This window comes from Triturus cristatus, chromosome 7, assembly GCF_964204655.1.
Source record: "Triturus cristatus chromosome 7, aTriCri1.1, whole genome shotgun sequence".
NCBI lineage: Eukaryota > Metazoa > Chordata > Amphibia > Caudata > Salamandridae > Triturus > Triturus cristatus.
Genome location: NC_140590.1, coordinates 855,764,506 through 855,788,369, shown reverse-complemented (window position 1 = coordinate 855,788,369; position 23,864 = coordinate 855,764,506). Strand labels below are relative to the sequence as shown.

General features: G+C 46.1%; 1 protein-coding gene across 1 annotated transcript in view; it reads right to left on the bottom strand.

Moving 5' to 3' along the window:
- The window catches only part of DIAPH1 (diaphanous related formin 1), an 867,093-nt gene that overhangs the window by 449,018 nt on the left and 394,211 nt on the right, over positions 1 to 23,864 (bottom strand). The window contains exon 12 of the mRNA XM_085617784.1: positions 22,937 to 23,053. Within this exon, the coding sequence (XP_085473910.1) occupies positions 22,937 to 23,053 (117 nt within the window). The remainder of the gene's footprint in view (positions 1 to 22,936; positions 23,054 to 23,864) is intronic.

Below are 23,864 nucleotides of genomic sequence, written 5' to 3'. Positions count from 1 at the left end.
GAGTCCTACTAGAGAATTCTTAATGTAAATAATTAATAGCTCTTTGGGAGAAATGGTCAGCTGACTTGATCAAAGAATTGAGTAAAGAGGACTGACAACTGAAATAAACTATACACCAAAGGCTACCAGAAATGCAAGATTTGAACACCTTAAATTACATTTTCTATATACAGTGTACCTACTACAAGCAAAGTGAATAAAATTAACCCATTTTCAGCGACCTCTTACCTTAGGCACATATGCTTTGAACCAGATTTCTTTCATACAATGTGGTCCTGACAGATGAGTGTAGAGTGCTGGGGGAGGATTTCGGTAGGACTATAAGGACGGAATTACTAAAACCAGGAAAATACTTACTTGGTTTAATTCCATAGCCCCCAGAAAAATAAACCTGGTAACAAGTTTTTAGAGCTATCTTTGACACTTACCACAAGAAGTATAGCAATGGAGTAGAAATCAGCGAAAGCCACTGATATTATAAGATGCGATTGTAGTATATTGAATTGGGTTGAATTACCGAGTACAATGTTATGCATAGAATGTCAAATGGCAGTGATGAAGGTAGAAGCATTTCTCTTTTGGGAGAAAAATGTAAGATGCTTACTGACAAGACAATGTTGAAAGGTCAGCTTAAATGCAAAGGGGGTGAATCCAGACACTCATAACCCTTATTGTATGAAAATCTTAGTTTGACAACAGATAAGGCATGGTGCTTTTTCATCATGCTATCAGGATGTCCACTGTAGGATGTCCCTTGGTTTCTTAGACCTCTCAATAATCAGAAGCTACACACTTCCAATTAACTGGGCCACTCTTAGAGTATGGTACAAAGTCGGCATCATTTTAGGATTAATGCATTTCACTTCTCCTTTTATACCTTTATGGATGAACCAGGACTGTTACCCAGTAAAGTTAGGAACAGGTTTTGTAGCATGGAAGAAAGGAGGTTGTCTCAAAGTGAGGGACAAATATGAGGATGGGGTGATTAACCTGGCTGAGCAGGCTAAAAGGGACAATGACATCTCTGAAAGGGAACTCATCCAATATTTCCAAATCTGGCATTCGGTTCAGCGTGCACAGGTAAAAGAAGAGGCCGTTAGGGGTTGAGCATCAATCGAGACAATTCCTCTTGCTCAAAGTACTACATATGCCGTCTCTCACTCATAAGCGACAATCAATGGAATACATAGGTGTAAAAGCTAAGAAACTCAGGAAAAAGAGTGGAACATACAACAAATTGAGGACCAATGGCAGGATGCAATATAAACACATATGAGCATGGGGGGGGATACATTTTCTAATTTATTATATATATGATATTATACTACGGAACACCTGCACACTGTGAACCACACATGTTCTAATAAATGCTAGAGGAGATTTGGTAATACAAGGTCCACTGCACTTTTAGATTTGTCTTGCCAAGAATGAAGGTGGCAGAAGAAATTGGAGGCAAATTAACAGAGATCACAGAAATAATTCTGTTGGAGTGCTCTTCGGATATGACACGTTACCCTCAGGATTCTAAGCAATGTGCATTTATGTACAGGGATATTGCATGGTCAGAAATGTTTCTGTCCTGTATCCTTGCAGATAAATCTAGCAATTAGAAGTTAATCAACACCAAATGGAGAATAACAGTGCAGAACAGGTTATGCTCTCATTTACCACCTGCTCTTGGCAGTAGCAGTGGGGAGAGAGAGAAATGGTGAGGGTCACCAAGTGAAGGAGTGCATATGGCCTGGCAGAGAGGTCTGGCAGGCAGCGCGATACATTTGTAGTCTAATTCCAAAGAGATGCACTTGTATTCTAATCCCAAAGACATTTTACCAGCAGATTTTTAGGGCTGTAAAATAAAGCCTAGTGTTTTCACCCCCAGGAAGATCTGGGAATGGTAACACCAAACTTGGTATAATTGGGCAGAGCAGCATCCCACCAGCAGATACTGCTCCACTCAGCTTATAATTTGGTTTTAAGAAAGGGGAAGCGGAGGGGTATGATTGTTTAAAAGTCATCTTAACAGGTCCCTCTGGCATACTGGGACTTTGCCTCCTCAAAACTACAGAAATGTGGCTTGGTAGAATGTGCCTAGTCTTGGGGATGGAGAAAGTAGTCCATGAGATGCTAAATAAAGATTTTAATAAACTTGCTAACTAACGTGGATATTCTAAACGGAATACTTCAGGGAACTTATGGGCTAAAAAACTTTAGGGTATTTAATCTGCTTGACCATGATTTGTGGATTAAAACCTAAGCTCCCATCAGCAGGCAAAGCAACAGTTCCCACTGGCAGAGAAACTGGCAAAAGTTCAGGGAAAGTAGGTCAGGGTAGGTGGAAGGGTTTTGCTAGGATAGAGATGTGGGACAGGGTAAAGTGTGAGGGTAGATATATACAGTGTAAATATGTTAAATTGGTGAGAATGCCTAATGTGAGTATACGAGGTGGTTATGTCCACCTGTGCTGCTGTTAATACTTAAAAAATTACTGAAAAGTAAAATTCAAATGACAGTTAGGTCCTGGACTGGTTATGTTCCGAGCCCTAAAGCCTATTTTTTAATTCTTCCTTTGCAAAATGAAAACTCTTCTAAAGCTCTACACAAGCAACAAATTATTTTGTATCACAAAGGGAGCAATTGCCGACACCTTTTTCTCCCAAACAGTACAATCAGTACGTGTGCAGCTCAGCTGCTGCAAACAGCATGTGGCATAATGTATGACTTAAACCTGAAGTTTTTTCAAGTTGGTTACTATCTCCACAGGTCTCAAACTAGAGAAGGTCAGAAACCACCCTAATAAACTCTTCATTAGCACCAGGCAACAAAACAACCCCCACCAACGATCCAATCATAAACTCCTCTTCAGAAATATGAGAGAAATATTCTAATATCTTCACCAAGAAGACTGAGAAGATAGAACACTCACTGGTCAACTCGCTTTATGCCAACTTCTCTCTAATGTGTGCACCGCCATATGCTATCCCTTGGGCCATGATAATGTTGCGAACACTGTGACAGTTCCAATTCCGGCTTTTCCATTTTCATCATTTGGTACCATCAGATGCTACCATTCCTATTTTATGCCTATTTCCGGACTCTTCTTTCTATTTCCCAGAAAGCGTGAAGTTTTACAGACATGAATAGAAATGCTTATATTTTGTCTGCCTACTATCTAAGACTATAGGTTTTAGTTGTTCACAACGGTTACTTATAACCAATATGATAATCAAGATGATGCATTTGTTGCCATGATTGTTTAGTCTTGTTGGTGCTTTAGCTGTGTCTGCAAGTCCTGCATTTGTTTTTATAACATATATGTTTAACTAGCAATCAGTTACTATAAAGATTCAGGTATCTGACCATAGTCGGAGAGGGATTTAACCAGGGATAAGACTATTACACCAGAGGTTGCGCCAGTTTGCAGTGCCAACCAGCCTTTGTCGAAGGGGACATCAAGGATAAGGTCTTCAGCCTGACCCAGATTATTTTTCAGCCTGAATAAGCGGTGATAGAGAATTTGACTTGCCATTTCAGAACACAAAACAAAGGTATGAAGTGTGGTCCATAATGAGAAATTAAACCTATTTACTGCTTTAGCTAAAATTAGGACAGCGCTTAGAAATAGCTCAAGGGTGTTCGGCTGCTATAAATTCAACAACTATGTTAGAAATGTTCCTGTTGTGTTTCCGATATGTAGTGGAATTTCAATATGAATAAACATCTCTATGTCAAGAGGCTCAACTTATTGAAAAAGATGGCGTGCTACCGCCTGGCCTACGGGTGCGTTGCGCTGATTCCAGGCAGTAGTGCTGCATGAACATGTGGGTGCTCTTCCACTTTGCAGCACGAAATGTCTTCTTTAGTGGAACCCCTGCAAACAGAGCAGCCGAAGAGGGCACAGCTCTCGTTGAATGTGCTTTAGCTTTTGCTGTGAGCCGTTTGCCAGCTTTGGAGTGGCAAAACTGAAATGCTAGTGAAATTCATCTTGCTATTGTGGCTTTTGTAAATGCAGTCCCATAACGAAATTGACTATAAGACACTAGCAGTTGATCTGTTTTATGTATGTTCTTTGTACGGTGGAGATCGAGGTCCGCAGTATGATAGGTTCATTGAGATGAAATTGGGTAGGAACCTTAGGAATACATGTTAGGTTTGTTCTGAGAAGTACAAACTCTTCAGTGAAACACAGAAAAGGCCCTTGCACTGTAAAAGCCTGTATTTTGTCGACTCTTCTTGTGGACGTGAGTTAGCAATTGAGCACCCTTCTACGATAGGAACTTGAACTCAGCTTTGTAAATGGGTTCAAAAGGCTGTTTCATGAGTTGCGATAGTACCACATTCAGGTGACAGTCTGGGGGAGGGGCATGCACTGGTGGAAAAGCCCTGAACAGACCTTTCATAAACTGTTTAATCACGAGAGAGAGAGAGAGAGAGAGAGAGAGAGAGAGAGAGAGAGAGAGAGAGAGAGAGAGAGAGAGAGAGAGAGAGAGAGAGAGAGAGAGAGAGAGAGAGAGAGAGAGAGAGCTAGAGAAAGAGAGCGAGAAAGAGATCGAGATTGAGATTGAGATTTAGCCAGTGGGAGGAGATTAGGCAGGATCTGTTCCGGAGATGCTTCTAACGGGTGTAAATTACTCTGGTGCCATCATTAACAATTTCTATAATTTCAATTTTAGGTTTTCATTGGTGTCCTCCGCTCGTGCTCTGCATAATATCTCTACATTCCTGAGTGATGTTTAAGTCTCGAAACTCAGAACTCCGGAGCCATGCATTTAAGTGGAGAGAGGCTGGCTCGAGATGTAAAATCTGGACCCGATTCATTGTCAACAATGTCCATGTTACACGCTGATGACTGAAGTTGTCGACTCAATCGATAGATGTTTTTTAAAAAACAAGTTGAATGTAAGATGGAATATCTGGCTGTCTATATGATCTAATTATGTGCCTCCTGGTTACTGTCATTTTATTGAAAAATAAAAAATTATTTAAAAAAAAAAAAAAACAATGTCCATGTTGTTGGTAGGAGGATGGGATTGGTCTCTGACAGTCGGAGAAGCTCCGTAAACCAGCATTGCCTGGTCCACTTGGGACAAAATTTTCATTTTGCAGAGAACCTTTGGAATTAGCAGGAAGGGGAGAAAGCGTAAGCATAAATCCCAAACCATTGCATCGAAAGGGCATTCTCCAACAATCCTGGGAGGGGATATCGACTGGCATAGAACTACCATTTGGTGTTGCTCATTGTCGCGAAGAGATCTAATGTTGGCTTTCCCCACAGCGAGAATATTCTGTTCAGTTGCAGTTGATCCAGCTCCCACTTGTGGCAACTGTCTTTGGCTCTGCCGAGAGTGTTCGCTAAGGAGCTGTGTGCCAGACAAGTGCTCGAGCCAACTCCTAAGTTCTTGGGCTTCGTTAGACAGTGTGATAGATTTGTTACTTCCTTGTTTTGTTGATAAAATACATACTGGTTGTATTGTCGGTACGGACGAGCACCGAGGCTTCTGCAATTCGTGGGAGAAAAGCCTGCAGGGTAAGAAAAATGGATATCAGCTCTAGGCTGTTGATGTGCATAGATTTCTAGCATGCCGACAACTTTCCTTGGATCTGTAGGTCCTGTTAGTGGCTGCACCACCTATCTAATGAACCGTCCATGGTGATTATAAAATTGGATACCAAAGGCAGAAACGTGAGGCCTTCAGAGAGATGAGAGATGTGAGACCACCATGTTACACTTTCTTTTATCCTTGGAGTTCTAAAGTCCTCGAAGGAACCTTCTGCTTGAATCCATTTGAGTTGCAGCTCTTCCTGTAACAGGGTCATTTTGAGATGTGCCAGCAGAAGTAGCTTGAGTGCGGAAGAAATCATTCCCAGTAGCCATTTGAACAGCCTCACTAAAACATAATTTTTTCTAGAGATTTTTTGAGCCAAGTCTGCTAGCCTCCTTTGTCTTTCCTAGGAGAGGATGGCTTTGTTCTGGATAGTATCCAGGTCAGCACCTAGAAACTGTATTGTTTGACTGGGAATCAATTGACGGTAAGACCCAGCTTGAGAAATAGTGACAAGCAGGCTTTGGTGGTTCTGGCAGTCTGGCTTGAAGTTGCAGCTTTAAGCAGTCAGTCATCGGGGAATACCGGATGACCTTGTTTCCTGAGACCGACTGCTACCAGGGCCAAACACGTGGTGAATATACTACAGGCTGATTTGAGCCAGAATGGGAGGACGAGGAATTGGTAAAAGGTAACGGCTACGGTGAATCGGAGATATTTGAGGTGTTTAGGATGAATGGGGATATGGAAATATGCAACTTCCAGGTCTAGAGACATCATGAAGGTGGAGAATGACGTAGAGTGTTATCATTCGAAATGATTGGCTGCGGAGGAATATGTTTAGGTTTCTGAGGTCCAGAATCTGTCTCCATTCCCCTGTTTTCTTACGTATGAGGAAAAAATGAGAGTGGAATCCTTTCCTTTTCTGAACAGCTGGAACCTTCTCTATTGCTCCTTTGGCAAGCATTATGAGGGCCTCTTTTTTTAATAAATGAAGACGAGGCGGAGCGCTCCTCTTGGTGGAGTGCTTGGTGGTCTTTCTGTTTACTCCAGGGTATGGCCAAATGTAATTAAGTCTAATATCCATCTATCCGACATGATGTCTCTCCACTGATGCAGGTAGTTGGAGATAATTTTAACTACTGGTGTTACGGGGTAAATGTTTGAGGCCACTACTTGCGGCCTGTATCCCGCCTCTGGGGTAGTGGCTTTCTGCGGAGATCCTGTCCTGCATAACCCGCTGTGGATGGTTGACAATGTTCCTGTTGCTTATAGGCAGATCGAAATTGGGTCTGGTAGGTCTGGTATGATTGGGAGCTCTGATAATCACCCCTGTATGTTGAGAAACCTCGGCTGCGTGCCCCCTAAAGGGTAACTTCCTGTACTGGAGGGTGCCGAGGGATTTGTCTGTGTCAGTATCAGTCTTGATGGCTAAGAGGGCATCATCGATGTGTTTGCCGAAAAATACGTCCCTATCTTATGCCAAACAAGGATCTTAGACTGAACGTCAGGCTTAAATGAAGTGGTCTTAAGCCAGGGGTTTCCAACCTTTCCTGTAATAACAGCTATATATGTTTAATGAAAATCATCCAGAGCTATTAGTAATATTTATGCTTCGATAGTAACCATGGAAGACTATATTACATTAGTGGCCACACCATGCAAGATTGTCAGCAGTGATTGCCTCAGCGCATCAGGCAAAGCGCCTATAAGTAGCGTAAAAAAGGCTTTCTCAATCCGGAATACCAATATTCGGCAATACATAACAGCCATGGCTGCAATGTACCCAACTTCTGACAGTATTCTGAAAATACACACATTTTCATCTTTTCAATTTTGGTGTACATATATTAATTAAACCAAACAAAACCTTCTGATTGAGTTTACTGGCCTTCATACAGGAGAGCTACTTACAGATAGCTGAAGAGCTAATAGTGGCTCACGAGCTACTGGCTGGAGGAGCCTGCCTTAAGCCCTCCTTGGCGTCTTAAAACTGCTGCGGAAGCCAGAAAAGGAATTATTCATTGCGCAGTCTATTACCTCTGTGGAGGTACGCTCGCCTTCCAATAATATTTTCTTGGCCTCAGATCTTTTATCTTCAGGGATTAGGTTGATGAGGGAACCAATATCCGTCCACAATTGGCGATCATAGCGGCCCAATATAGCCAGGGAGTTGGCAGCAAGAACGGTGATGGCCAACATGGAGTAAAACCTTTTGCCTATGTTATCTAAGCGTCGTCCTAGGTCTGGCAGCGCCGATATAGGTGAAGATGCGTTTTAGGAGCACCACTTGGGAGATTACGGAATTCGATTTGGGGAATCCTGTCAGATATGCAAGGAAATTCTCTGGAGCACTATACTTGTTATCAATTCGAGGCAGGACAGCTGCCACTGTAGCAGGGTTCCTAATTATTTTCATACCTTCTTCCTACCTGTAGTCTATAATAGGTATAGACCGAACTGACTTTCTTGTTTGTTCCTTAATGTCATAGATCACACAGTCGGGTTGTTTGACAGGAATGGCAAGGTGGAATTGTGTCACCACCTTATCGGTTAAGTTAAGAAAACCTCCAATGTCCTCTGCAGACGAGTCAACAGGGTGCTGAGGAGGTGGTGATGGAGTGGTAATGACGCAGTCATCCTAATCATCTGGTGGGGGCTGAGGTTCAGGAATTTTGCCTTCTTCTGTGTCGTCATCAGATGACGATGGGTCATCCTTCAGTGGTAGTGCAATGCAAGAAACCGGCGTTATCCTAGGAGTGACCGGTGGAGGAATTGGTGGAGTTTGTGAAGAAGTAGGTTACGGTGGAACAGGTTGTTCTGCAGGAGGATACGGAAACAGTTTCCTATAATCCATAAGCATAGCCTAGAGATCCTGAACCAAAGATCTTGAAATCGATTTTTGGTCCTGTCTGAGAGGAAGATCAGAATAGTACATGAACCCCTCACAATGCCTCTGAGGAGGAGGACAATAGCCCCAATGGCCGTTGTCTTTGAAGTTGTCTTTTTCCTGGTACTTGACCTGAAACTCTGTCCTGAAGGGGCCATCATCTGACTCCTCTAGGTCCAATAGTTGACTTGGAGGCAGAGGTGACACCTAGCTGGGTGAAATAACCTCAGGCTACAAAGAGGTCTTTGATATTTTAGTAATTCTAATTCTCATAGACTGTATCGTCATCAGCGCAATGTATGTTTCCTGTTTTCATACTGTTGTGGGCATTATGCCTTTCGTAGAAGGAATCAAAGTCAACGGGGACAGTCATCGTCGACTGGACCACTGTCTAAGGAGTTATAGTCAGCAGAATAATCGGTGACGGTGATAAAGTCATTGTCGATGGTGGTATTGCAGACAAGTTCCCAGTTGAGGTCTTCGTGGATGCTGCAATCCTCGTCGACGGGAAGGGAGCGTTTATGGCTGCTGTCGTCTTTCTCTTCAAGGGTTTCGACGACAAGACAGTAGTAGGTGATGCCGCCATCGATTGGGTTGGGAGAGGATTAACACGTCGACAGATGTGAGGACGAAGAATGAGGATGCTCTTTAGCCTTTGTAGAAGGCGCAGTTGGCTCAAACAATGCTGTTTCTGAGGAGAATTGTTTTCAATTCTCCTTTTTTGTGTCGTAATGGGATGTTTTAAGCAGCTTTCTGCTCTCCTAAGGTGTCCCAGCCTGGGATCCTGATCTTTTGAGAGATCTTGAGGAGGCATCTGTATCCTCCTCAGAGGATATCTGAGTTTTTCATTTGTGGAGCGATAAGAGAGGTCATCCCTCACTGTCCCTCAGGGTCTTGGAGGAAAAGGGTACAGGCAATAAAGGCAAGCCTTATGTGGGTCATCCACAAACAGTTTTCTCTTCCCACAGGTCTTTCAGGGTCGAAAAAAGCCTTTAGTGTCAACCATTGCAGAAGTAGAACAGTTCTGAATAATTCCACATGAATAAAAAACTAGGCAGGGCACAGGGAGACTCCCTTCACACAGGATGTGCAGTGAAAATCGGAGAGACTCAGCCTCTCTCTGGAGTGTTCTAGAGGGTGCTAGTGCCTGACTGGTTATAGTTCAAGTTTGGTCCTTTTTCAAAAAGGACATAGACTATTAAACTGATGACCTACTTCCATTATAGTCAATGATAGTTCTACATACTGCTTTACTACTATACCATGGAACTCCCACTTCGACGGGGAATGATTCAAGCATGTGAATCTATGAAAGATCCAATACTGGATAACTGCTCATGTGTCAAGGGGCCTCAAGGCAGGACAGTGGCCAGGAGACGGAGAGTAATTGGCTTATCTAGGGAATGAGTTAGCATGAGGAAGAATCATATGTGGCACGACCTTACGCGCCACTCAGTTGCACTGCCTGTAGTGAGATGCTATCACTCCTCGTACACCTAAGTACATTATGTTCTCCTTGTTTAAACCATATTTAGCTTTATTTGTTTTCACAACCTCCTCCATTTTTTAAATCATTCAGTTCCGTGGTAACGTTAATTCAGAATGACTTTTGCTCTTTTTTCCATCAACATGCCCATCCGGGCCTTATCGATGCCACGTCGGAATTAACAATTCATTCTAGGGGATTTCATGTTTTAAACCCAATGCATTTCGAGCCTATCTTTAGCTCTTCATAAAGGGTAACTGTAGAAATAAATAAATAAAACCTGTAAACACTCTACTCGTTACACTTCAAGATGCCTTTCTTATCTAATAGTGCCTTATAATGTTCAATGAATGTCTGTCCTAACAAAAATTCTCTGTATGTTTTCATAACAAAATTACAAACATTTACACTGTCCATCGTGTTAAAATAATAAATCATCCTAACCTTCTCCAAGGCCATATTCTGTGCCAATACTTTATTATGACCACTACCCCCATCATCCTCTCCTCTTCTCACAAAATCCGTAATCACAAACACCCATACTTCGATGCCCTTTTAAAACAAAATGTGAAAAACCAAACGTTCACCTTCTCCGCATTTTCACCCGCCTCCATAGTAGAGGTGAACGTTTGGTGTTTCACGTGAGCTTGGAGAAGATTAGGATGATTTATTATTTTAACACGATGAGCAGTGTAAATGTATGTAATTTTGTTATGAAACGTCTAGCCTTTTCATGGGAGAACACAATAGTTGAAGTGACCCAGCGAGCAATACTGGCCCTAGTTAGGGAGAGTCCCTTCCTGGGTGCAGAGTAAGAAACCAGTAGTTGAGAAGACTTCAGAAAGGATCTTGTTCTTTGTAGATAAAATTTTAAACAGCATTTGATGTCCAGAGAATAGAGAAATTTTCCGTCACCGAGGATGGTTTTGGAAAAAATGTAGGCAGAATTATAGACTCATTGAGGTGATAAGATGATGGCACTTATGGTATGAAAGAAGGATTCATACGTAGAATAATCCTGTCTGCCAGAAACTGAAGATATGGTTCCTTTATAGTGAAGGTCTGTATTTTGCTGATACGTCTGGCTGACGCAATGGCCAAGAGAAAGGCCACCTTCCAAGAGAGAAATTTTAAGTCACATTTTTGTATAGGCTCAAATGGGGAATGCGCTAGTTGCGAAAGAACTGTATTTAATTGCCACAGCACTGGAGGAGATTTAACCGGTGGGTAAGCCCTGAAGAGGCCTATTAGAAGTTCCTTAATAAGTCTATGAGACCACAACGATGATTGATCTAGACGTCTGTATCTAGAAATAGCAGCAAGGTGGATCTTAATGGAAGAAAACAGGAGTGCCAGCTGGGTTAGGTGCAAGAGATAGGGCAATACTTGTTTCGGAGAGGAGGAAAGTGGATGTAATGAATGAACAATACAGCACACACAGAACCTTTTCCATTTTGCAGAGTAAAACTTGAGCGTGGAAGGAGCTCGAGAATTTTATAAAATTGCTTTGCAATCATTAGGTATGTTCAAATTCCCAAATTCATCGAAGTGAGGACCCAAACCGACAAGTGAGGAGAGAATTTGAGGATGGATCACTTGCCCCTTGACCATGTAAAGAAGATCCTCTCTCGGAGGAAACAGAATCGGAGTGCACTCTGATAGGCGAACTAGCTCTGTGAACCAAAATTGCCTTGCCCACCCGGGATCAATGAGAATGAGGCGGCACAGCTCCTGTTTCATTTTCTGCAGAACTCGAGGAATGAGAGGCAATGAGGGGAAGGCGTAGGCAAATTTTCCTGTCCACGGGAGCGGAAAAGTGTCTCCCCACGATCCCGGTTGAGGGATTCTGCTTGCGTAATAGGTGCACTTTTTGTTGAGGTACGTAGCGAACAGATCTAATGTTGGGGAGCCCCAAGGCTGAAAGACCATCTGCAACATCTGGTCATTGAGCTCCCATTCGTGGCACTGTTTGGACAACCTGCTGAGTCGGCCCACTGATTGTGGACCCCTGGCACGTGCTCCATTCATAGTGAGATTTGATTGAGAAGCCATTCCCAAATCTGCTGCGCTTTAAGAGAGAGAGCTTGAGATCTCGTGCCACCCTGTTTCTGGAGATAGAATATGGTGGTGGTTGTCAGTCCGGACTAGAACTGGAGATCCCCCAATCCGAGGCAAGAAAGCTTTCAGGCCCAAGAACACCGCTCTTAACTCAAGAAGGTTTACGTGACAATTCGATTCCTGTTTGGACCAATTTCCGTGCACCCGTAGCTGTTAAAGGTGAGCCTCCCAACCCCCCATGGACGCATTCGACGTCATCCTGAACTGAGGAATTGAGTGAATACAAAGAAAGACCCAGAGCAAGGTTTTACTTGGTTTTTCACCAAGACATCGCAGCTTTCATAGTCGTCAAAGACTTGGATCATTTCCTCTTGGATTGAGCCCATTGAGTGTCCAGTTACTCCTGCAGGGGGCGCTTCCGAGACGGCAATTGAGAATTAGTTGAATGCATGAGGACATCATTCCTAGCATAGCTTTGTACTTTGTGACAGAAACTGACCTTTTTGATGATAGAAGGCGTGTCATCTCCTGGAGATGCGAGACCATTTCGGGAGTAGAACAGGCCTTGCTGAGATTTGTATTGATGCGAGCTTATAGGAAAGTCAGAGAGTTGGAAGGAATAAGAGAAGACTTTTCTAAATTGAGGTGAAGGCCCATAGATTGGAAAAGATTCTGGAAAGGTTTGAGTAGAGCTTCTGGCTGCCTGAAACAAAGGATCTTTTATTATCCAATAGTCCAGGTAGGGGAATACCTGGTGAACTAAACATCTCAGAAAGGCTTTGAAAGTGTTCTTAATAAAGCTTGACCCACTGTAGCTTGTCGATAACCGAAAACATCGACACAGTAGTGTTTTGTGAAGGTGTGAGGAGTATTCCATGTAGCTGCTTTACAAATAGCTGCAAGTGGAAGGTTTCCTAAGAAAGCCATAGAGGCACCTCTTTTACATGTAGAGAGAGTTCTTGGAGCTACGTGTAGCAATCGCTTAGCAAGTTTGTATACATCGTACTATCTATCCTGCAATTCCTGCTTTAGAGATATGTGAACTTTTTTGTGGATTTGAAAAAGCAATGAAAAGTTGCTGTGTTTTGTGAAAGAGTTTTGTTCTCTCAATGTACATCAGTACTCTTTCTACTACTGAGTCTGGTTTAGGAACGAACATAAGTAGCTCAATGGTGTGCTTTACATGAATCGCAGAAACCACTTTAGGGAGAAATTTGGGGTTTGTTCTTAGTACTAATATAACAGTAAACAAATGGAAAAAAGATTCTTCCAGAGGGAGCCCTTGGAGTTCATTTATTCGTCTAAGAGATGTTACAGCCACTAAGAATGCTACTTTCCATGTGAGGAACTGTAAAACACATTAACATAATGGTTCAAAATGTGGACCCATAAGCCTGGTCAGTACTATATTAAGGTTCCAGACTGGTGCTGGTGGGATGGAGGGGGTGGGGGATGACTTTGTAACCCTTCCCTGAAAGTTTTAATTACTGGGATTTTAAATAAAGTCATGTGTTGTCTATTTTGCATGTATGCAGAGTGTGCTGCCAAGTACAGTCTAATAGAGGTATATGTGAGGCCTTTTTTGTTGTAAATGGATTAGGAAACAAACCAGGTTTTGTATTCTACTACTTCAGGAGCCAGATCGCTAGATTCCACTGCTCGGCATAGGGGTGTAATATCCCTGACCAGATGATCCATAGGGCATTGCCTTTGGACTGTGGGTGAGGAAAACTGGAGGTGAAGGTTTGGCATTTCACGTTGTGGTGAAGAGGACTATCCCTGGGGTTCCCCACCGCCAGAAACATGATTGTAGAAGTGTTGTTTTTATTTGCCACTCATGTACCAGCTGCTGCATTCTGCTGAGCATATCTGTGAAGTTGTTGTCCACCCCTGCCAGGTATTCTGCTAGGAAATGAACTTTGTGAGATATGGCCCAGTGCCATATGCAATCGGCCATGCGGGAGAGCTGTATTTAGTGTGTGCCCCCTGTTTCTGAATTATAATACATGGCGGTCATATTGTCGGTGCAGACTAGAACCGCCTTGTGTTGAAGATGTTGTTGAAAAGCTTTGATAGCGAATTGAATCACAAGAAGCTCTAGTTGATTTATATGTAGGAATTTTTAAGTTTGAGCGCATAGACCACACACTGTGACCTCTTGCATATGTGCCCCCCAACCGTGTAGGTATGCATCTGTTGTAATGGTTACCTGAGGAACACTGCGGGCTTTGAAGGGCCAACCCTGCAACAGATTGTTGTTTTCCATCACTGCAAAGAGCAGTGGATCGGGCGGCCCTACCCACATTAGATCTTGTAGATGCCCATCTGATGGGGACCATTATGATTAAAGGCACCATTGGAGGGGGGAGCATGTGTAGGCAAGCGTGTGGCTCTATGGAGATACATGAAGCCATCATCCCTAAAAAGCTCATTACAGTTTGTTTTGATGTGATTTGATGATGTAGCTGAAAAAGAGGCACAGCTAGCTGAAACTTCTGAACTCTTGCTGGATTGGGAAAGGCTTTGGCTGTGATGGTGTTCAGGGTTACCCCCAGGAATGGTGGAATTTCTAAGGAAAGGTGAGATTTTGTTGTACTGAGCATAGAGCCTAATTTGTGTAAAATGCGGATTACCTTTTGAGTGGCTAGCAGACATTGCTGCTTGCTTCCACTCGTGATTAGCCAATCATATAGGTATGGAAACACATGCGTGTTCCCCGTTCAGAGATGCGCTGCTACAACCAAGAGACAGATAGTGAATACTCTTGGTGCAGTAGTTACTCTGGATGGCAACACTTTGGTAATGTTGGCCAGTTGCTTGAAAACTGAGGTAGTGTTGATGGGCTGGATGTATTCGAACGTGGAAATAGGCATCCTTAAGATCTATGGCTGTTATGAAGTTTCCTTGCTGAAGCAAAGTTATAACTTCTTGGGGCGTTACCATGTGGAAGTGCTCCGATAGGATGTATTCATTGAGTAGCCTGAGGTCCAATATAGGCCTTAATGTACTGTCTTTCTTTGGAATGACAAAGTAGAGTGAATACACCACGTATCCTTGGCATTGTGGTGGGACTGGCGCTATGGCCCCTTTTTGAATGAGAGCCTGAATCTTCTCTTGAAGTAGTGAGAGATGCTCTTGTGACATACATTGGATGCAAGGTGGCATGCTGGGAGGTGGAGATGTGAGTTTGAGACAATATTCGGCTTTTATTATAGAAAGTACACATTGGTCTGATGTAATTTGTACCCAGTGTGTGTGTAGTAGTTTTTTAGCTGACCCCGTACTGGTGTTAAGTGCATAGGTGGAGGCTTGGAAAGTCACTGGTGGAGGTGGTCCTTTTGGAGTGGATCCATGACCTCAACCTTTAATGCCTCTGTACTGTGACATATAGTATGCCTGTTGGATTTACTGAGACTGATGGAAGTTGTTAGGCTTTTGAGCTGAGGCTGTATCTGTGGAAGTGCATTTTTTTTATGCCCCTTTGTACTGGCCTCTCTGAAGGGAACCCCGGTGTTGGTAGGTTTGTAAGTGTTTGGTGAGGGGGGCTTAGAGGGTTAAAGGCAGTGCCTAGTTAGAGCCCGTGCTTCCGGTGCTCGGCACCAGCACTTAAATGTCAACACCAGAGCTTGTGACAGTCTGCCACAAGGTGACGCTGTCCGGCTAATTTAGAGATGATCACAACAGTTAACAATTAATTCAATATTCATTTAAAAATTACTATTACCTGCTGCACAAGCCTTACTTTTAGCTTTGGGGGCCTGAAATAGTCTGAATTATTGCACCCATAAGAGTGTGATGGTTAGTAGATGTGCTGTTAGAATCGTTGGTAGCATAGTATAGGCAATTTGTGGTGTGAGCGGCAGGGGATTCCTGATGAGAGCCCAGGCATTTATGTTTTATTTTTTTACAAATTAAGCACTAGAAAGATCAGGGTCAGTATCATCTGGAAGGTCTATATTTTAGCCATCCCATGCATCGTCGATATTTTGAGGGTCTTTTGAGTATGGTTGATCATAGGGGTCAGCATTATCCCTTGGGCAATGCTCCACAAGTGGGGATAGTGATCCCCATGGGTGAGCGTGTGGGAAGTGTTGGTAATGGTGGAGGGGGAGGAGGTGGTAGCTGAGAAAACAGTATGGGACTAGCACCCCTGTCACTATGTTTCTTTTTTGGAGTCTTATGTAGTTGTGTTCCCATGATCTCCTCTCTTCAAATGTTTTCTTGCTCTTATTTGTTGGGGATGGAGGTGCTTTTGTAACCATTCGTTCAGTGTCTGGGTTAATATATAGAGTATTTTGCTTGGTGTCAAGTTTTTCTAGTAACTTTGTAAGTAGAGGCTCAACCGCTTAATCTTTTGGTGCAGCCTATCAATGGTTGGGGGGGCAGGGGGGGGGGGGGCAGAGGGGGGGGGGGGCAGAGGGGGGGGGGGGCAGAGGTAGGAGAAAAAACACCCTCCACTGCATCTTCGCATGATGCAGGGGACGTGTGCAAAGGAGGCAGATCAGAGTTGTCTGGACAGCTGGAGGAAAATCAGGCAATGGTTGATGTAGGAGGGTTAGGTGTTGTGAAGGGCCTTGGAGGCATGCGTCAGCAGCATAAATTGGCATCTCTTCTGGAAGGGGAGCCAGTGGAGGCTTCTGAGGTGTGGGGCGATGCAGGTACGTTTGGGTAGGTCGAGGATGAGTCTGGCTGAGGCGTTCTGTATGGTCTGTAGACCTTTGAGGAGATGGGAGGTTGTTCCGGCGAGGAGTGTACTTCCGTTGTCCAGTTGGCTGGTAATAAGGCCTTGAGTCACTGTTTTCCTGGTGCTGGTGTGGATCCACCTCAAAATATTTTGGAGAGTTTAGATAACAGGATGAAGCTACCATGTTGAACTGGTGCTTCATGGAGAGGTCGCTGTCCAGGATGATGCTGAGGTTACTGGCATGGTTGATGGGGGTAGATAAGAGTCCGAGTGCTTTCGGCCACCACGTGTTGGCTGAGAGGTCTAGAAGAATCAGGATTGCCGACTCGCCCCAGTCGAGGATGACTCTGATGTCCTCCGTTGCAGCTATCAAGGCGGTTTCAGTGCTGTGGTTGGAGAAGAAGCTGGGCTGGGTGGCGTCCAGTAGGTGGTTTCCTTCCTGGTGGTCTGTGAGCTGGCAACTGGCTTTCTCCAGGACCTTAGCCGGGAAGGGGAGCAGCGAGATGGGGCAATAGTTCATGTTCGCTGGGGTCAGAGGGTTTCTTCATAAGGGGTTTCACCTCTGCGTGTTTCCAGGCATCCGGGAGAATGGGCGAGGTGATGGGTGTTGGTGACTGCAATAGCAATTTCATCCTGTCCCAGGATGAAGGCATGATGGGGGCAGGGGTCTGTCGGTTCTTCGGAGTGGTTGGCGGTCATAATCGTTGTGGTGACTGGCATGGTGAGCGGTGGTAGCATTTGGTATTTTTGGTAGTTATGGCGTCAAGAGCGTTTTCGGGGCCAATGGCTTGGGTGCAGATGTTGTTTTTGGCAGTGAGATGTGCTTGGCATGGAGAGATGTACAAGTTACTTTACCTTCGGTAATGATGTATCTGGTAGAGACGATTTTAGACGCAGATTCCTTTACGTAGAATTATCCCCAGGCGTGAGACTGGATACGGAAATGTTTTTGCCACAGCATCTCTGCGCGCCGGGGCAACACCACGTGACTCTGCCCTGACATTGTCCGCGGACATGACGTTAGCGAGGTCACATAAGTCCCACCCCAGCGTGCTGACGTCAGTTTTCTTCTGAGAACTTTTTCGCGCCACAACCCGGAGGGAGGCGAGTGCAGAAGACCGAGCTGAAGGTCCTCGCAGAACGGGAAGGAAGGGCGGGCCGTGAAGGAATCTGCGTCTAGAATCGTCTCTACCAGATACATCGTTACCGGAGGTAAGTAACTTGTACATCCGATACAGACTACTAGCCGCAGATTCCTTAATGTATAATAGATACCCTAGCCATACCCAAAGGGTAGGAGGGTCTGCGAGAGAACCTCACCAGCTTGGAAAAACACAGGGCCCAAACAGGGGATGTGTCAGGGGGAGAGGAAGGACGGCCCAGCCCCCATCAAGCAGAAGTAATCAAGAACAAGGAGAAGGGAAGGCCAGGATACCACAAGCCTACCCGAGGGGCAAAGGGCGTCCGCCAGAAAACCCGGAGGGACAGACGGCACCAAGAGAGTACCAAAGGAAGAAAAGAACCACCCGCAAAATCCAAGGAGAAGAAGTGGAAATAGAGGCAGAGCCTGCCTCAGGAGAACACACACACAGCAAAGGTGACAGCTGAACGGCATCAGCCCTGAGGCAGGGGACACGGCAGGAACGGCCCACAGCCGAGAAACGCGTACGTGAGAAGGAAGACACAGTCGTGCAAAGCTCCAGCAGAGCAAGGGACAGGAGTACACAGGTACACGCCGAGGCCCACGGAGGAAGACCACAACGACAAGACGTGCACAGCAGGCAGCTGGTAAATACTATAAAGTAGCGTGCCCATAACAACCCGAGCGCAAGACAAAGACAGAGGCAAGGGAACCCCAGAGCAAGCCCCAGAGAAAGACCGTCCCAGGAGCATAACCTGTTCCACGAAGAGAAGTGAGAAATTTGTAGTACAGACCTAAAGCCGTCAACCAAAATACAGGGGAACACCAGGAACAACCTAGCCCCCCTGGAACACAAGGCAAAGGACCACGCCGAAACATTGGGTAATAAGGTGGAAACAACACAACGTAGACGGCATGACGAAAGTCGGTCTGGCGATCCAGAGGCTGAAGAGGGCAGGCAAGCCCTGCAGAGGAAGGATAGAAACACAATCTGACACTGAGCAGGACAGAACCTGGAGCAGCGCAAGCTGCACTAAGGCGGAAAAAAAAAACGCACCAAGCGGTATAGAGTGACGCCAGGAAACTCGAGGAACCCAAGAAGGTATCCACAACCGCCCAGCTTAGGACAGAGCTATACAATAGCCTACAAGTACCCCCCCATGGGTATGACACGTCCCCAAACAAAACAGGGGAACACCTCTTAGAGAAACCCGCAGCAGAGGTCAAGAACATAAAAGACCTGTGGGTAGCACCACAGGCGGCTTATCAATCAGCCCAAAAATACACAGATGGTCCAAACTGAGGACCAATACGGCTTCACTAACAGCCAAAAAACACACACCACAAAAGCTGAAGGGCTGAACCAGCAGCCAAAAGTACAGAGGGGCCAACTTAAGGACCCTGAAGGCATTCCAAGCCACACACAGCACAGAGACGGGCCTACCGAAACACTAGGCCCAAAGAGAAAGGTGGGATAAACGCCTCTCATAAAGCACCTAAGGACCGACAAGCTGAAGCTTACGGAGGGGGAGGAGGACGGAGCCCCGAAAGGAGTCTTTGAATGGCGGAGTCCGCGTGGGTGTTAAATAAAAGAATCCCATCAAAAGGCAGGTCAACAAGACGCTCCCGAATATTCTCCGGAAAGACACTATCCCGCAACCAAGCATGGCGGCGGAGGGCCACAGAACTCGCCATAGCGCGGGCAAGAGAATCAGAAACATTCAAGACCGAACGGAGAATAAATGCAGCTAACTTCCGACCATCCAGCACATGGTGCCGCAGATCAGCGACGACACCTTCATGGGAGGTACGAGACAGAAGGGACTCCGCGGAATCCCATAGGTCAGCGGTAGCCCTGGCCAACACACAAAGTGTGTTGAGCGCGCGCAGAGCAGCACTAGTGGAAGCAAAAATTATACTCCCCCAGGAGTCCAACCACCGGGCCTCCCGTGATGGAGGGAGCAACACTGAAGGCAAGGAAGGAAAAGCAGTCTGCAGGACAGGGCCCTGGGCAGATGGGTGGGAAAAAAGGCAGACTGGATCGTTGGATCGTGCGGGGCAGGACGGTGGAGGAGTATCTGAGGCACCGGATCACCCGTAGCAGGACGCCCCCAAGCCCCCAAAAGAGATTTGTGGAGCAAAGCTTCAAATGGAAGCAGCAGCTCCCCTCCACCAGAGCCCTGGTGGAGAACCTCCAACAAATGGTCCGTAGGGAGTGGAGCGACCGGGTTGCCCATTTGTAAAATGCCAGTGGCCGTGGAAATGGCCCGGACAAAGGCTACACTCTCCTCCGTGGGGCGTCGTGGGGGACAGAGCAACTCTTCTGTGGTCGAAGACTGCAAACTAAGCCGCCCGTCCCCGAGCCCAGCTGGAGGAGGAACCAGCCATCCCCTGTAAGATGGAAAACCCATGGACGAGTGAGGGGCCTGAGGGGTCTCCGGAGAAGGCGGAGAAGCCTGTGGGGCAATCAACAGCGAGGTGCGGGAGAGCGGGTCCGGGGGCCGCGGAGACGGCGTAGAACTCGCCCTGAAAGTCGCAGGGGAAAAGGCAACGATGCGGCGTCCTGTCTCCGGGTAAGAGGAGACAAGGAGATGACAAACCTCCGGAGAGGAAGGGACATCCGGAGAAGAGTCAACGATCCGACGTCGGGACGGCGCCGTGGGGTCCGCCATGGGCACCGGTGTGTCCTTGATCGGCGCCGAAGTGTCCACCAGGGGTGCAGAGTCGACCTCCACCACCACGTGCCTCATAGGAGAAAGGGGCGGGGTCGGAGCCGAAGCAGCTAATGAATGGCGTCGAAAAGGCACCGGCTTGACCTCCGACGAGGCAGCTGCCTCCGCAGAGGACCGAGAGGGACTCGGGGAGGCGCCCCGGGTCCCAGCCTCCACCCGCAGTGCGGCCGGGGAGGAAGGCTGTCGGCGCCGGAAAGGAGTCTGCTCGGCCTCCAGTAAGACAGCCGCCTGCCCAGAGGATCGAGGGGGACTCTGGGACGAACCATGAGTCCAGGCGACCTCCGGCAACACCACAAGGAACCCTGCGGGGTTTTGCGGCGAAGCAGGGATGCCGTGGGTCGAAGAGGGGAACCCCGTAGGGCCCCACCCAGACGACACCAAACCTCCGAAACCTGAAGCCGAACTCGGCGCAGGGGGCGATGCCGCCGGCGAGTCCACGGAAGTCCCCGCGCATGGCGAGTGATCCGCCGGACGTCTCGGGAAAAGGAGGGAGGCCCAAAGAAGTCTGCAGAGGCGTAGCATAGACCTTCATTTTTACCCTTGTCACCCCAATGCCAGGAGACGGCGGATAGGGTGGCGACGGGCGAGGGCGCACATCCCGAGAGGAACCGGTGCCCTCTGCAGATCGAGGACAGGGCCTCGATGGCAAGCTGCAGGACTGACCGGCGGGCAAGCGACGGGACCCTACCGAGGTAGGGGACGGACGCTGTGCCGAAAGCAATTTCATCCGGTGCTCCCGCCGGGTCTTCGACTTGAGATGCCGACAAGCGTCGCAGTCCGTAGAATCACGGTGCTTGCCCATACACCACATACAAATAGGGGGAGGGTCCTTCGCCGACATCTGACGCGTACACGAAGCACACGTCTTGAAACCCGAAGGCATTGCACACTGTTCCCAATGCAAAGGCGTTAAAAGAAGGCCTGAATACAGGTCAAGGGAACTCACTCCGGATCCGCGTTGCACGTGGAAAAGAAGGAAACTGACGTCAGCGCGCCGGGGTGGGACTTATGTGACCTCGCGGACGTCACGTCCACGGACGTCGGGACGGAGTCACGTGGTGCCGCCCCCGGCGTGCAGAGATGCTGTGGCAAAGAAATTTCAGGATTCAGTCTCACGCCTGGGGATAATTCTACGTTAAGGAATCTGCGGCTAGTAGTCTCTATCAGATGCCTTTGATGCTGAGTGAGTTTTCGAGTTGGAAGCTGTCGTTTTTTCGGCACCTGGGGGCGTAATAGGCTTCTCTGGCATCAAGGTGGGCATTTTTTACGCCGGCAACGGGGCTTGCTTCCACTTCAAGAAGGTCGTTGCCTTTGGTTTTTCAATGCCTTTTTGTGCCGATTTAGGCAGAGGGACAGAAGTCAGCTCCTTTGACTTATGTCAGAGACCTCCATGGCCTGAGGGCAGTAGAGTTCCGTGAGCCAATGGGAATTCCTCTGTGTGAGGCTTTCGCCGGTGTACTCACATGCCCCTTCGAGATTGTTGGTTCATGCTCGGAATCAGACCCTTTCCCGCTGCTGGCAAGTAGGATGGGGATGTCCACAGGCAAGTCCTGGGCTTCTGCTTCCCCTTCGATTTCCTCTCATGTTTGGAGGTCAAGTGGTTGGTCCCCGAAGATATCGGGCCCCTTCTCGGTCCGATGTGCTTGTATGGTGGTATGGGCCCAGTGGCGCTCTCTCTGTTGGCAAAGAGTCTTATCTGACCAGCAAGCCACGCAAGCTTCACACAGCGCTTCATTGTGTTCTGGAGACAGGCAGAGGTTGCAGACAGAGTGCATAGCCTGCCTGGAATATTTAGCATGACACTTGGGGCAGAGGCTGAAGGGAGTCTTTTCTATCACTGTGCGGATAGAGTGGAAGAAGATGGCATTGACGTTGGAAAAAGACGTAAGACTCAGCCTGGGAAAGCAAAAAGAAACGTAATGAAAGCCAGTTGCTGGTTGTCTTCTGAATGTTATCAGTCAAAGGGTTATAAATTGGGGCGCTGAAAAGGCCACGTGGAAGTTGTCGAAACTTTGTTCCCAAGACTCCAAGATATACGTCCAAACCCAATGGCAAAGAAAACCAATCTAACAAAGGAGTCGATGACCAAGTGCAATACAGACTATAGGAGGAGTGACCATACCTTGTGACTCGAAAGACTTCTTAGAAGAAAATCAAGATGCAAACATTCGGGCTCAACATTAGATGGCAGGAGTATGCTAAGCACATGTATCTACGGCCAACACATGCCACAAACATACAAATATAGAGGACTGATAGAAGCAGCTCACCAAAGAGGGCACCATCTCAACAGGTAACAATGAAGGGAACTTTTAAGCAGCATCACTAAGCAGAATTCAGACAACACAGGATTCACTGAAACTGCATCAGCATTCAAAGTTTATTTTCATGTTGGTCAGACATACCTGGCTTCATAGTCGTTTCGGATGAGTAGGAGGTGTTGCAAAATGGAGAGCAGTAACTGTTCTGCCTTGGAATCTTTCACTGTATTTAAAATAATCTGGAAGATCTCTTCGAAGTCAGTGAGGATACAGTTAAGGAAAATTAATATAGCTCATTTACAGATACATATAAGATATTTTGAAATAAACTACTTAGAGTTGCCTTCATACGCACTACAAAGAACAATCTCAATCATTTCAAATTTAGTATGGCCTGGGATGCCACAAGCATAAGCAGTACCAATAGTGACATATAGCTTGGCCGATGCAGATTTTTTGGGGGTTTGGGATACTAGCCCAGTTGGGGTTCACATGTATTTCTGGCACATATATGGTGAACTTACACAGGAAAATGGTTAGCCTGTTTGCAGGGGGAGATAGTGCGGCCAACAGTAAATCGTCTTTGTCTGATGAAGAGGACTAGGAGCATACTGGGTGCATCATGTTGGTTGGATGTTATACTCTGTTCAATGTTCACATTGATTGTACTGTGATGTACTGTACTATCTTAGTGCTCATGTATCCGGAGTGTGTACGACTGTTCTGCCATAGTTATCTCAGTGCGACACATTGTTGACCTTGCTAATCTTAACTGCTGTCTGTAAAATGATGAATAAAGGTTTAAAAAAATATAGTATGGTCTAGGTGAAACCTTTAGTAATGAAACACATACTGACAATTTCTTAATGCCGATGCTCAACCAAGTGGAGTAATTTTACTTTCCATTGAACAGTCCCCACAATACATTAAAAAAATGGAAATCTAATTAGGATACCAATTGCATGGAAAAGTGTTGCTGAGTTTTTTAATTTTTTAATTTTAAGGAGAAAAATGAAAAAAATATTTCTATATGCACATGACCTTAAGCAAAAAGAAAAATGCACTTTCAATT